At 34.6% G+C, this 14,823-nt stretch overlaps 2 protein-coding genes across 2 annotated transcripts in view; one reads left to right on the top strand and one right to left on the bottom strand.

Moving 5' to 3' along the window:
- Positions 1-5,359, top strand: part of LOC21391579 (U3 small nucleolar RNA-associated protein 21 homolog) — a 5,988-nt gene extending 629 nt beyond the window's left edge. The window contains exons 3-18 of the mRNA XM_024172607.1: positions 130-230; positions 327-530; positions 622-874; positions 1,058-1,233; positions 1,442-1,524; positions 1,707-1,779; positions 1,894-1,959; positions 2,061-2,103; positions 2,277-2,416; positions 2,754-2,966; positions 3,101-3,185; positions 3,288-3,582; positions 3,814-4,075; positions 4,186-4,399; positions 4,525-4,739; positions 4,991-5,359. Coding sequence (XP_024028375.1) covers positions 130-230; positions 327-530; positions 622-874; positions 1,058-1,233; positions 1,442-1,524; positions 1,707-1,779; positions 1,894-1,959; positions 2,061-2,103; positions 2,277-2,416; positions 2,754-2,966; positions 3,101-3,185; positions 3,288-3,582; positions 3,814-4,075; positions 4,186-4,399; positions 4,525-4,739; positions 4,991-5,140 — 2,573 coding nt within the window. The 3' untranslated portion in view covers positions 5,141-5,359. The remainder of the gene's footprint in view (positions 1-129; positions 231-326; positions 531-621; positions 875-1,057; positions 1,234-1,441; positions 1,525-1,706; positions 1,780-1,893; positions 1,960-2,060; positions 2,104-2,276; positions 2,417-2,753; positions 2,967-3,100; positions 3,186-3,287; positions 3,583-3,813; positions 4,076-4,185; positions 4,400-4,524; positions 4,740-4,990) is intronic.
- Positions 5,360-5,533: 174 nt separating this feature from the next.
- On the bottom strand, positions 5,534-14,740 carry LOC21391578 (cycloartenol synthase). The gene is made up of 18 exons (XM_024172591.1): positions 14,528-14,740; positions 14,091-14,324; positions 13,235-13,324; positions 10,429-10,623; positions 10,143-10,227; positions 9,663-9,829; positions 9,126-9,314; positions 8,429-8,542; positions 8,195-8,317; positions 7,832-7,954; positions 7,317-7,420; positions 7,212-7,263; positions 6,994-7,040; positions 6,561-6,704; positions 6,189-6,366; positions 6,010-6,090; positions 5,798-5,881; positions 5,534-5,668 (listed from the first exon to the last, which is right to left on the bottom strand). Exons 1-18 carry the CDS (start codon positions 14,738-14,740, stop codon positions 5,534-5,536), a joined length of 2,358 nt encoding a protein of 785 aa, XP_024028359.1.
- Between the last annotated feature and the right edge of the window lie 83 nt (positions 14,741-14,823).

Genomic DNA, 14,823 nt, shown 5'->3' with positions numbered 1-14,823 from the left:
CCTGCTGAAAATGGTCCAATTCGTAAAAATAGGAGTTAAATGAGTGTGTTAGAGGTGTATAGCAATGGTTGTTGCAATTTTATTATCGCAAAAAACTTGGATCTTTATATGAAATATTTGTCTCTGAAGGTCCACAACTTCCAAAGAAAATTAGAGCTCTTGCTTCCTTTCGGGATTTTACATTCGCCGCATATGGAAACGAGATAGCTGTTGTTAAGCGTGCTCATCAGGTTGTCTCCCGATTCCTTATTCCTGTGTCTCTGTGGTTCTCAGAAGCGTTTGGTAGATGAACTGGATTTTTCATACCGAATATGGTATTCTTACAGGTAGCAACTTGGAGTAGGCATAGTGCAAAGATCAGTTCGTTGCTTTTATTTGGAGATCATATTCTGAGTGTTGATGACAAACGCAATCTTTTCATATGGACATTCAAGGAAATAGACCAGAATCTTGCTCCGATTGGACATATCATGCTAGATGATAACTTTACTCCTAGCTGTATGATGCATCCTGATACCTACCTAAACAAGGTAACTTTTTGTTCTTAATGAGAGTTAATGTGTTGTTTAGTTGAATGTTTTTCCAGTTTAAGACCAACTTATGATCCAATTCTGTGAACAGGTTCTTATTGGGAGTCAGGAAGGTTCGGAAGGTTCCTTACAACTTTGGAACATTAGCACAAAGAAAAAACTCTACGAGTTCAAGGGATGGAAATCTTCCATCGCGAGTTGTGTTTCGTCTCCCGCACTGGATGTTGTCGCAGTTGGTTGTACAGATGGAACTATTCACATTCATAATATTCGTTACGATGAAGAGTTAGTTACGTTTACTCATTCCACCCGTGGTGCCGTGACTGCATTGTCTTTCAGCACAGGTAACAAGTCCTTCGTAAGGCCCTTTTGATTTTTCATAAATACTGAAAACGAATCAAGTGATAGTTTGACTTTTCCTTACAACAGGGGTGGTTCATAACTTCATGTTATTATGTGTTCATTTGTTTTTCTTATTATTTCTTATGCTGATGAAGTAAGTTTGTTTATCTTAATCTTATGTTTAGATGGACAGCCTCTTCTAGCATCTGGTGGTTCATCTGGTGTCATAAGCATATGGAATCTTGAGAAACGGAGGCTTCAATCTGTTATAAGAGATGCTCATGATGGATTGATACTTTCCCTCCACTTCCTTGCCAATGAGCCCGTGCTAATGAGTTCATCATCAGACAATTCGATTAAAGTAAGACTACCATCAGTGGCTCAGTGTCTTCAATCAATATATTGTACAAATTCATTTGCTATTTCAAGTGTTGGACTGACCTGGTTAGACTTAGTTTTGAATATTTTACAAACTGCGATGCTAAACTATATGATGTTTAGATTGAATTCATTTTCTTGTTACAATACAATTTATAAACTGATATTTTCTATTAAACTTTTTGCTCCAGATGTGGATTTTTGACACAAGTGATGGAGATCCACGTCTTTTACGTTTTCAGAGCGGCCATAGTGCTCCTCCACAGTGCATAAGGTAATGACATTTTTTCAACACGTTCTCTGGTCATTTTCCATTTTCACACACAACTGCATTGCTCATAATTCTAGAGGAGAAATTATTTCTAACATCTTGTGCTAAGAAGATTATTGTTTGAGTATAGATTTGATCTTACATCTTTTGGTAGGTCTTTTAAAAGTTATCATTATTTTTCATAGGTTCTATTCCAATGGGAGGCACATTTTATCTGCTGGTCAGGATCGCGCCTTTCGGCTTTTCTCCGTTGTCCAGGTTTGGCATCAAGCATCCACATAATATTTTATTAATATTCCGTGTATTTGCCTAAATTGTATCTCATGTATGTTTGTGATATTGGGATTGATTTAGATTTGATTGATGAATTAGGATCAACAAAGCAGAGAACTTTCTCAACGCCACATCTCAAAACGAGCCAAGAAACTGAGGATGAAGGTATGAGTGGCGGTAATGGCAGCAAATTTCCATTTAATGTTTTCCCTTTTCAGAAGGCCCCTGGATTAGCTACTACATATATGTTTTACTTGTTTTTTCAGGAAGAAGAGATAAAATTGAAGCCTGTTATTGCCTTTGATTGTGGTAAGGCCTCATATTTTATATTCGTTTAACTTTGCCCCCTCCCACGTTCACCTCAACCAGCAAAAAGAAAAACCCTTTAGTCAATACCTCTTCTTGTCAGAAACTTATTTTGTGGCACTTCTGTCCATATAATTAATCGTTTCATTTTTTTCTCTCTGATGAAAATAATATAGCTGAAATTAGAGAGCGGGATTGGTGCAATGTGGTTACCTGTCACATGGATACTCCACAGGCATATGTGTGGAGACTTCAAAACTTTGTTCTTGGTGAGCATATTCTAAAGCCTAGCGCAGAAAATCCAACTCCTGTTAAGGTTAGAATTTTGATCTATTTACAATTCCTGTTAAGATTAGAATTTTGATCTATTTACACTGGGCGGGAAACTTTTTTTTTTCCCCCTTTTTGGTTTGTTTTCATTTGATAAGAATCAGACAATGACATTGTAATGAAGTGTTTCTTCTTTTGGATTGCATTTGATTTATAATGCTTTGTTATGTACAAGAATATAGTAGTTTTTGTCACCACCAAGTTTTGAATGTCTCGGAAAATGTTACCTTGTAGAAAAAATTATTTCTTGTAATGGTAATCTGGAGATTTTAAAAAGCTCGAATGTTTTTGTTAAAAAAATTAGCGCAATTTTCTTGTGACAGGCATGTACCATCAGTGCATGTGGCAATTTTGCCATACTGGGAACAGCTGGTGGTTGGATTGAGCGTTTTAACCTTCAGTCAGGAATGAGCCGAGGCAGTTACCAGGACACTTCAGAGAGAAGAAGCTGTGCCCATGAAGGGGAAGTGGTTGGCATTTCTTGTGATTCAACAAACACTCTAATGATAAGTGCCGGATATCAAGGAGATATAAAGGTGAATAAAAGCAAATGTTTGATTGGTACTGTGATTATATCTGCTTGACTATCTCTGCCTTTGGATGGGTGTTTAACATAATTATCGCAAATATCACGTTCAGCTTGGAGGTTCTAATTCTCATTGATGGGCAGGTTTGGGATTTCAAGGCGCGTGAACTAAAATCCAGATGGGATGTCGGCTGCTCTGTTGTTAAGATTGTTTTTAACCGACTAAATTGTAAGTTGTATTTCCTTTTGTTTCTGGAAAATCTTATGGTACAGCTGGTTGTTGATTCACGTTTATCCGGCACACTGTAACTCAATCAAACTAAACTTTTAGGTCTTTTGGCTACTGTGGCTGATGATTTAGTCATCCGCTTATTTGATGTTGTGGCATTAAGAATGGTTCGTAAGTTCAAAGGTCACACGGATCGTGTTACCGACATGTGCTTCAGCGAGGATGGGAAATGGCTTTTGTCCTCCAGTATGGATGGAACTCTTCGAATTTGGGATGTTATTTTAGCTAGACAAATAGATGCTATACGCGTTGATGTGTCAATTACTGCGTTGGCTCTGTCACCTAATATGGATATTTTAGCAACTACCCACGTTGATCAAAATGGAGTCTACCTGTGGTAAGTCTAAAGTCTGTCTCAAGAGTACTTTAAACTGGAATTTCAAGAGAAAGCAAAGATGAAAAACTATCTGCATATTTAATAACTTGGCCTAGAGAGAAATATTATATAAGGAAAGGACAATGTTTCAGAGGGCAATAATGTTGATTATGTTTTGGGACAGTTTTTATCATGCAGCGGTACATTTTCTTTTCATGAAATAGGCATTTATTTATTGAGAAATTTTGTCAGGGTAAATCAATCAATGTTCTCCGGAGCTTCAAATGTTGATTCCTATGCTAGTGGAAAGGAAGTTGTGAGCATCAAGCTACCATCGGTCTCTTCAACGAGAGGTCCTCAAGCCGAGGATGCCGATGAGCCTAAGGAGAAGAACCTACAATCTAAAGGCTCTGTTGATTTCAAGGTTCTCGATCAGCAAATCCCGGATCTAGTTACTCTCTCTTTATTGCCAAGAAGTCAGTGGCAGAGCTTGATCAATTTAGACATTATAAAGGTGTTTCCTGTGGCTCGTTACATGTTTTGCTTATCTTCACCTGTGGATTTGGCCAGTGATTTACCAGTTAAAAATGTGTTTGTTTCTTTGTCTTGTTCTCCAACTTCCAGGTCAGGAATAAACCAATTGAACCACCAAAGAAACCTGAAAAGGCTCCATTCTTTTTGCCTTCAGTTCCATCTGTTTCTGGGGAAATTATGTTCAAACCCAGTGAGTCAGCCAACGAGGAGGTGAAGAAAGAACAAGTGGATGGGAGAAATCCCATTGACGCAGCTTCGTCCCAGTTTTTGCTATTTCTTCATTCCTCTGCGGAGATGAATAATTGTAAGTATATAGTTTTTCAAATCTTTGTTATAGTTTGGCTAATAATATGGCACTAATAAGTTGTCAGCTTTAGAGGATTTCTGTTTTTCTGGTCTCTTTACTTTGCATATCCTTATGTATTGCAGTTTCGGCATTTACTGAGTATATCAAAGGTTTATCTCCATCAACGTTGGATATGGAACTTCGGATGCTTCAGATCATAGACGATGATGACGAACAAGAACCTGTAAAAAGACCAGAACTAGTTTCAATTGAACTGCTTCTGGATTATTTTGTACATGAGATCTCCTGCAGGAATAATTTTGAGTTTGTGCAAGCTGTCATCAGGTTGTTTCTGAAGGTATATTTCCTCTTTCAATTAAATTAGTTTGATAAAAGGGCCAAAGCCTTTACACATACCAGGGCAGCAGGATTCGACAGAAAAATATCGGTCTGACGTGTTCAAAAAGTGACTTGGAAATAATTATGAGTTAGAACTACTGAAGTTGAGATGATTCATTCGTTCATAGTTCTAGATTTGTGTTTTACTGTTCGTCTTGTATGAAAATTGAAGTTGTATCTAACTGTGTTCATATTCTTCTTTCGGGGCAGATCCATGGGGAAACATTTCGATGCCAACCGGGATTACAGGATAAGGCAAGAAAGCTCTTAGACATTCAATGTGAAGTTTGGCAAAAGGTAGATAAATTGTTCCAGAGTACGAGATGCATGGTAACTTTCCTTAGCAATTCACAATTTTGAGGGAATTTGCCGTGTGTTTGTGATAATGTATATCAAAATTTTGTCCTAGAATGCACATTTGCCTATTGGATACTAATATTAGCTGTTGTAGTAGTGATTTATTTGGTACAAGATGATTTTAGTCTTGGCGTTGCCCGGATGTTGGCCGGTGGCAGAGCTTTTTATTTTATTTTATTTACTGGGGCTCAATATGAACAATGCAAAAGAAAATTTTTTTAATTGAATCGAGAACCATTATAAAAATGAAGTTTCTATTATTGTTAATCGTGTATTTATTTTTTTATACTTTTGACTTGATGAAGCTTTTTACATATAAAATTTCAAAATATCAGTGGGGGACATGTGTTTTTACTGATAATACATTATTTTACAAAGGAAAATAAAGAAACTTTTCTACACATTGGTGTTGTTCAATTGAGGAAGCTTCAAAACTCGGGTGAGATATTCTCCAAGCGCCCAAGTGGGGAAAATATTTCTGTATTGTGAATAACTGATCATGCAGTTCCTGTTGAAGACTCCCATGATTTCCTGTTTGTTTTTTATTTTTGTAGTCCAAAATAATGAAGAAGAAATTAGAAGACAGATTCCCATTTGTCTGCCTCAAGAAATAGAAATATGAAGAGATGATATGTAATAATATCCCCATCGTTTAATTACCTGCTGTGGAAAATCACCATTTTCCATTTGTGAGTTGATCAGCAATTTTGCTGCTCGATGCAATGGTGTTGGATCTCTTTGGGCCTATTTGGTAATTGTTGTATTATATGCTCATTAAGTACTAGGCAAAGTGTCATATTTTACTCGATAAAATGCAAAAAACAAAAGAACAACAAAAAATAATAATAAATAAATAACAACCACCACATTACCTGGCCAGCTTCAATAAGTGCTAACATGGCCCATCCAGTGTTAACTAAATGTGGTTTGTTACCCTCCAGATTAGTGTATACCTAGAAAAACAAACCATAAATATGTATATATAATGTTAGTAATGCTTGATTTGTCAAGTATGCATGCTCACCAACGTAATGAATAATGTGAAAAAGACCTTGTTTTGGCATGAAAGATGGCTCTCTCCCCAACCACCAGAATCAAGCTGTTTGGATAGCAAGAAATCACATGCTTTTCTAATGCTATCACTCGTTTCGTAGGTCTCGCCGCCGGCGACCAGCCCTTTTATTCCGAACCACGTCCCGTAGGTGTAGCAGACTCCCCAAGACCCGTACCTATAAATATTGTATTTTTGAGTAAAGTATACGTACCAGGCATCAAATCAGATGTAAAACTTTTCTTCCTAAACTATGAAAGATTAAGAGGGAAGGAACCATGGTTTGCTTTCCACCTTATGGTAATTAGACTGGTAATGAAATATAAAAGATAGTAAAAAATAAAAAATAAAAATAAAAAGAAAGAGATTAACCATGATCCATCTGCCAGTTGTATTGAGTGAATGAATCGAAGTGCTTTAGTGAGACATGCTTCTATTTCTTTGGTGCGATGCCCTGGATAGAGCTTCTTGAATAATTTGAGGCCTTGGATTGCTGATGATGTACATTCCACATACCTATATATATATATATATATATATATTCACAGGGAAAACAAAATATGTAATCACCAGCTGGTAAGATATCATTTTTTTTTTATTAAACAAGGGTCTAGTAGATTTGATTTATTAATAAAGAGAGATACTGTACATTAAGTACAATTTTGTTATATATTGATACAGAGCACACTTGGAGTTTTATAATTTTTAAAACTTTTAAAAAAGGTGCATATGTCTACTAGATCATATATATGTATAGTTTCGCATATTTTAAGATAATAAGATGAAGATGTTCTGGTGATCTTACTGGTAATCGATCATGATGTCTCCGAAGTTTTCAGCTGGATTGATCATCTGTGGCAAATGAAAAGAGTGGAAAATATGGTTAAGAGAAGAAAAGTCTCAATGACACTTGAACAAATGAAATATATAGAAGATAACTTTATGTTTGTGTGATGATAATGGATGCACATATATATATATATATATATATATATATATGTATGTATATGTATATATGTGTACCTCCAACCAAGCATAAGATCTTGTGAGCTCATAGGTTGCAAATCCTCCATTATATATATATATATATATATATCAAAGTCGACGTAATTCATGAGTGATGAGATTAGTACCTGAAGAGACAAAATTAGATGGACAGCATCCTTTAGTTGATCAAATGGAATGGCTTCTCCAACAATCTCGGAAGACAATCGCGATAGTAAAAGTGCTGCCTATATATTCATCCACCATGTACGCCCATTAACCAAAACTATAGCTTATTGATTATTAATTATGCTTAAAAACACTCTTAGTTTTAACATTTAAAATTAATTAGAACTTGTTTGTAGGAGGAAAAACTACAGAAAAGATTATCAGAGTAAGGGATTAGTAAAATGAGTTTAGTATTACTTGGTACTCAAGCATTATTAATTTCATGAGAGAAGGGATCAAGTGATCCCTCCTAATTAATTTGGAGAGGTGATTCTTACAATGAATTTATCTACTCAATTGGATAATGGTGTTAAACGCCATTAATTATCATTACTTCTTATTATAATTGGAGTATACTTAATTTTTTGGTGTGTCTATATAATGAAGATTGGAGTAAATTAAACCAAAATAATTGGAAGATAATATGAAACCTCTAAAGCTTCGGCAGTACAATCGGAGGCAGGCCAGCCATTGTCTGGAGTAGAGAAGGTCCATCCTCCCTTCGATATATGGCGGTACCACTCGCTTATGTTTCCCCAACTGTTTCTCCTAATCTTCATATAATACATAATACATTTTAATTTGTTCAACCAAATTAATTAATTGCATACGTACGTTTTGATCAGCCAAAAAAATTTATCAAATGCATGGGAAATTATTATTATTAATAGTTATAATTACCATTCTTAAGCAATATTGAACTGCATGGCAGGGATATCATACATAGTATAAGAGTCTATACATGTATCTATACGTATGTATGTATGTATGTATGTATGTATATAATTAATTACTTGGGTGTTTTTGATGAAATAATGAGCTTTCTTAAGCATTGAACTGCATTCATCGACAAGGTTTGTTGCAACCATTGCTTTTACAGCGAAAGCAACATCCCACAATTGAGACCCGTTGTATCCCTGCATTACATACACATATACATGTATGTACGTCTATATTCAGCATCCGTTACAAATAAATAAGAGAAGCAAAATTACAATATCAATACATACATATATATATATATATACCTGCATTTTCAGTCCATCTTCAGCAAGCCATAGGTAATCTTTGATTCTGGAGAGGTGACACTTATATGCATATGAATTTGGATTCTCCACCCAACAACATATCATGTTCAGTACCTATTGATGCAATTATGTTGTTAGTTTCTTAGCAGGAAAAAACTGTGGTTATTATTTAGTTTATATTGATTAATAATAATATTCATGTTCTTGTAATACATTTGACTCCTTGGGGCCCTAACTCTGCGTGGGAAGATGATGAATCTTGCTCAAGTAGATAGGAACGATTCCCTCTCATGCCCAGAGCTGCAAATTCGAGCCATCTGACCTCAGTCCGGCAGCCCAAATGGTAAAATTGATCCGGCCGGCCCAACCGGAAAGGAGAGTAGTAAGTGAGGAGAAGATCGGGCTGACGTGAACATTTTATAAGGTGGTTTTAATCAAAACATGTCTTTCTTTTTGAAAAGGGATCATTAATAGACTGTCGAGTATAGATTCTCAATCCAATCTAGTCCGGCCAAAAAGGCAGCTTTGGGCTGACCGATTTGTTTAGTCATGCCTAAATTTAGAGTTCTACTCATGATGTAAATCAGTTAAGACTCTCATAATTAAGTTTCTTTTATATATGTATGTATATATTCAATCACAAAATTCTCCTACTATATCAAGAATGCAATGAGAACGAAAATATAGACTAGACGACCTTGTTGAGAGGTGCAAGACAAAGATAGTTAGTGTTGTGGTCCTCATAGTGGATTTGCTGCATTACAGTATTTAGAGCCCTTTGCCTTAGCTTAGAGAAAGGCCATCTCTTCAAAATAGGTTCCCCCATGTTGTGAAGACAACCCCATACTATGTCTTGTATCATTGGACGTGGATAGTACAAGTCCTTCTGCAATATCATTGTTGACTTTGCGTATATTACACCAGAACAAATAATACTACAAACATAAGTTTGTATTGTACCTTATCATCATAAATTAAAAGAAAAAGAAACACATTTTCTGTCCCCTCCAAATCATCATATATAATATAAATATGTATATGATAGCAACAAATTATTGTATAATAAGCTGAGGAGATAAACAATAAGAAAATCCATATTTATTATAGTAATTATTGTAACTATCGTCAGCAAAAGCCATTAGTGATTGCAATATTATTCGATGTAGTTATCTGAAGACAGGTAACGAGAGATTTATTAATAGACAAAGCTAGAATACTTTGTTTAAGAATATACCTTGTGACATAGATTTCGAGTTTGGTCCCAATTAATGTGATGATAAGGAAGGGTATAAAGCTCCTTCCTAAGGGACAAAATTGTCGAATTAATAGGACCCACAAATCTCTTCCCATATAAATATGACATCGGCAGATACACCATTCTACTGTGACACCACATTCGTCCTGCACATCCACGCGTGCGCATATATATATATATATATATATAATGTAGATTAGCACACGTAATTAAATTAAAGGCCTTAATAACGATATATACATTTTACAACAATTAATTCAATTTTCTCCTTTTGTTCTTAAGTCTGTTAACTGGTTGATTCTTATATATGAAGGACTACAACCATGACTCTCTCTCTCTCTTCTTTATAAGTATATATATATATATATATATATATATAAAGATATAATATGCATATGTGTGTATTATGTTGTATAATATAGATATAATCGATGATGATGATGAACAAATAATTATTACCAGGGTGCACAGGGATAAAGTATGGAAGAAGCCATATTTCTGGAGGTAAAGGATTGTTCCCACTCCATTCATATACACCAAGTACCTGCAGTTAATTATATCTCACTTCATTCATTAAGCGCGCTATTAAACTAAGTTTTCCTATATCTAATTAATATTGTTGATTTGTTATTAACAATTATAGGACGTTATATACGTACCATCATTAGCTTCTGAAAAATGGATATATAACATACACACACAAGATAACATACATACACAAAGTATATATTAATTAATTAATTACCGAAAGCCAGATCTTTCCCCACGAAGGAATGAAGCTGACCCCACCATGGTGAAGGATCCAAGATCTGGCTTTGTGCATGGCGCCGTCACCACCGTCCATTGGTTCTCCAAGCAATCTGAGTGCCACGTAGCACAGCCCACTGCAGAACATCGTGCTTTCCCCTTCTATGTGTAATCCCCATCCACCATCTTCATTCTGTTCATGATAATAGAATTATGATTGTTAGATTTGATTTTAAGTGTTCCAGATGAGTTGAAATTCTTAGGTATTTTTATTAGTTGATAATTTATTAGTAATTTTATAAAAATTCAAAAAAAAAAGGTTCTAAAAGATTTCGTATTGTAGAAGAATATTCAGAATTAGATTTGAAGTTAAAGTTGCAAATAAGATATTAGTTGAGATTCTAGAAAGAGATAAAGATAAAAAATATTATGTGGAGAATTTGAACTGATGATTATCTAGATTTGGAAATACTATAAACGTGAAAGATAAAGAGATATGAATTTGAATTTAAATGGGAGATAAAGTTAGTATGGAGATTAACTTATTTTTGGATTCAAATTCTTAGCTTCATCCAATTATTGTTAGGAATATATATATATATAAAGCTACACAAAGAAGATTAAGTGCACATGTGTGATTGGAACTTTAAATTTGACTTGATCAAGGGAAATCTAAATATGACTTGCTATAATGAAAGATAAGGCATTCGAAGATCAAGAGGATAACTAATTCAGATTTAAAAGTTTGTTGTATAATTCGAATTGAAGATTGAGAGTTGAAGCTATTTAGGAGAGCGAATCATGGAAATAATAGAGATCTTATCAAGAGTAGATTTGAATGAGGTTCTCTTGACTTTATTTAAAGGTTTTTTTTTTCAGAGAGCATATGTTGATACGGATTTTAGAACATCTCTAGAGTAAAAGTCTGTGAATTTGAGAGCTTATTATAGAGAAAATATTTAGCGAGACATCTGTGAGTTTTTGATATCGCCCTTCGGGAGAGGGATTTGTTGGTTTCGGGAGGAAGTTCTGCAAGTCCAATGGAGTTTGCCGGGTGAATAGAAGACGTGTGGTGCACGCTAAACAATCAATGTGGAGATTTATCACAACGGCGTCATTGTCTAGGAGGAGTCCTCGAGTGAATAAGTCAGTCCGGTGTCTGTAATTTTTGAAAGATAGTGAACTATTTACTGTATGGGCGTGGTCCCACAGATGTAGGTGTGCACACCGAAATGCGATATCATATTGTGTGTTCTTTTATTTTATGCACTTTATTCTGTTTAGTAACTGCACGTAATTAACTCGGATCTTAATTAATTAAGCCATGTCTCAGACAGTATTTTAACATCATCTGGAACACTAGACGTAAAATCAGATCTAATAATGATTAATATAATAAGTTTTAAATAGTTATATGATACTAGCTAGTTTCTCTTTTTTTTTTCTTTTTTTTTTTGGAGGTCCAAACGGTGTTTAATTATAATTGAACATAAAATTAACTACGTTTTGTTTTTATTGTATCATAGGTACGTAAATGCCACATATATCAGCGCGCGCGCGCACACACATATGGTCGAACAATTGATTTTGTAATATTTAATACAGTGATTGCAAGGTAGATGAAATGACTCTATCTACCTGTCTATTATATATTTTCTGCTGATGTAGATATTCCATTACATGAGATCTAAAATAAATAAATAAAAATGGATATGATACGTCAAACCAGATCACCGAATTAAAATATCACTTAAAGAAGTACTAATTACTTCATGTGGATTGGCCATTTAGTGTAAATAATTTATAAGTCGCACTAATTAATATTATTATACTTAAATATGTCTATATTATTATAAGAGTGTTGTTATACGGCTCCGGCTTTCAATAACTCCGCAAACTATGTGGCAGCTCTATTTACTTTGGAAAGAAGACTTTCCGTGTGAGTGGGACCCACTTCCTGCCAACTAATGTACTTTTCCTCTTTTGTTTTTGTTTCTTTTTTTTTTTTTTTTTTGTCTTTTCCCTTTTTTCCCATAAATTTTTAATCTACAATAATCTCACCCGCACCCGGTACCCAAATCGAACAAGCAATTCTACTATCAAAAAGTTTACAGAAAATTCAGCGTTTAGAGCCTTCTTTTCCTCTTCTTCATCTTGTTCTCTCTCTCTCTCTTAGATCCCTGGTTTAGCTTCGAGTTCAGGAAAATGTTGCTTTTATGTTTACTTATAAGTAAGTTGAGAATTAGCCGCTCTTTACCACGGCGAGACCACAGCATAAGGTGGGTCGCCAGCCGCACGATGGCGAGTCACGACTACGCCGCCGTGTCAGTTTTGGCTACCGGCCACCGTATCGCTGGTTCTTAAGGCCACCGCCAGTGTAAGGGAAGCTTCTCTCCTGCGTCACTTCCGGTGACCAAGACCAACTTGCCTTTGTCACGATCTTGTTAGAACTTATTAAGGCGTCGTTTGTTGTACCAATTTTAATTTTATTATAATTAAAATTTTTTATAAAAAGTCACATTTAAATTTTTTTATTATTGTAAAATTTTTTTATATAAAATCATATTTTAATTTAAATTTGTGAACTGAATGAATGAGACATAATATTCTTTAAATCTAAAATTTCATCTTTGATGATTATGTTCTTGTAACAGGTTGGTCATTTTTTGGCTCTAAGTAACCAAATTTCAGGTTGCTTTGGGAGTGATTAAATATTCTTAGTGAATGTCTTTTCACTCAAGATAAAAAGGAAAAAAAGAAATAAAAAAATCGAATATCATTTTTGTATAATTAATAATATATACCTGATGGTTGTAAAGGTAGCGACAGGCCTCGTGCCGATGCTCTTTTGTTAAGATGCCGTTTAGGGCTGCCGTCACATATAGCCCAATAACCTACCACAATAGCATCACATAAATAAATATAATAAAATCCCTTCGTACGTACGTATAGGCAGAATATTTTTTATATGTCTCTTGTTTCCCATTACATTCGGTGCTTTATTATTCTTTTTCCTATATATCCCTTTTGAATAAATATTCCACATTTTCAACTAATAATCATATTTACAGCATGTACATAGTAGTACTAATTTTTTTTTTATTTTTTTTCACGAGAGCAGAGAATTACAAGCTGGATGCGTGTGAATTATAATAATTGGATGCAATCAGTGCCACGGAAATTCATGATTTACTATAGAGTACGCGTACATCTGCACGTACGTTTTTCAGTATTTTATTTTGACGGGAATACGTACGTAAGATCAAAATCATACTACACTTATTGATCATATAAAGTAAACAGAAAATGACGTCGACAATATTCGAAGCAAGAGCATGTTTATTTACAATAGTTGACCGAGATGTTAATTTCCAATACGTAACATATATAATTATATGTACGTATTTATATATTATATCGCCACAGCGACTACAAATGCGATCTATAACCAACTTGCGTATGTATGTGTGTAAATGAATTGCAAAATCAGTAGTGAAATCCTTTCAAATTAAAATATATACATATATCAGCAGTGAATTAAAAAGAGAAACGTAGGGGGTAAAAAGTAACAATATATTCGTGCGCGTATATATGTATGTATGCATCTATGTATGTATATATATTGTTAAGTGTGTGTGTGTGTATATATGTATATATTACCAGGCCAGGGAGGAGAAACAAAGGACCGCCATAGTCGGCAGGCCAAAAGCCATGATGAGTCTGTAAAGTTGAGTAAAATCTCAAAGCTCTTCTCAATGTGGTTTCCACTTCTTCCTGACTAGTACTTATGGTTTCTTCTTCGCTTTTGATCACGTTCATCTTATCATCAATCTTCTTCGCCTCGCAATAACCACCATTAATCTCTTCATCACCATGATCATTATCCCTTGCAAACTATATATATATATATATATATATAGCATACATATTATATTTTGTGAGCAACGTCGTCTAGTATATACTCTTGCATGCATGTACAAAAAAGAAAAGAAAAACAATAAATATATTTTGGTTAATATGTATATATGTATATATATAGTACAAATTATTCATGCAGGATACTTAGTACTGATCATATGCATTATTGTACTGATCACCTGAAGCCTCATCAAGAGATCGGAACTATGTTTTGCGTGAAAACGATTTTGGTGAAAGTGAAGGCGAGCTTTTTCAACTAGAGCCTTGTGTTGGGGAGTCCCATAATTTGGGTCAAACTCCCAATATTGCCTTCCAATGTGATTATTGAAGCTTTTCACCTTGCAGCAGCATGCTTCTTCTTTTCCTTCTTCTGACACCTTTAGCCTCCACATGATGATATTGATCTCACTATATATGTATAGATGATCTCTTTATTTTTATATACATGTGTACATATAATTAGCTTAATTTTGAA

The sequence above is a fragment of the Morus notabilis genome, unplaced genomic scaffold, assembly GCF_000414095.1.
Source record: "Morus notabilis unplaced genomic scaffold, ASM41409v2 Scaffold359, whole genome shotgun sequence".
NCBI classification, from domain to species: Eukaryota; Viridiplantae; Streptophyta; class Magnoliopsida; order Rosales; family Moraceae; genus Morus; species Morus notabilis.
This window is presented reverse-complemented; position numbering and strand designations above follow the sequence as displayed.

Bases quoted from the DNA above. Each gene is read 5' to 3' on its own strand.
- LOC21391578 (XM_024172591.1), bottom strand. From the start codon at position 14,740: ATGTGGAGGCTAAAGGTGTCAGAAGAAGGAAAAGAAGAAGCATGCTGC. The intron at 6,091-6,188 runs GTCTTTTTCACA...TTGTTTTTCTAG, and splicing joins ATCTTTCATGCCAAAACAAG to GTATACACTAATCTGGAGGG. The intron at 5,669-5,797 runs GTAATTAAACGA...AAAAACAAACAG, and splicing joins ATGGTGATTTTCCACAGCAG to GAAATCATGGGAGTCTTCAA.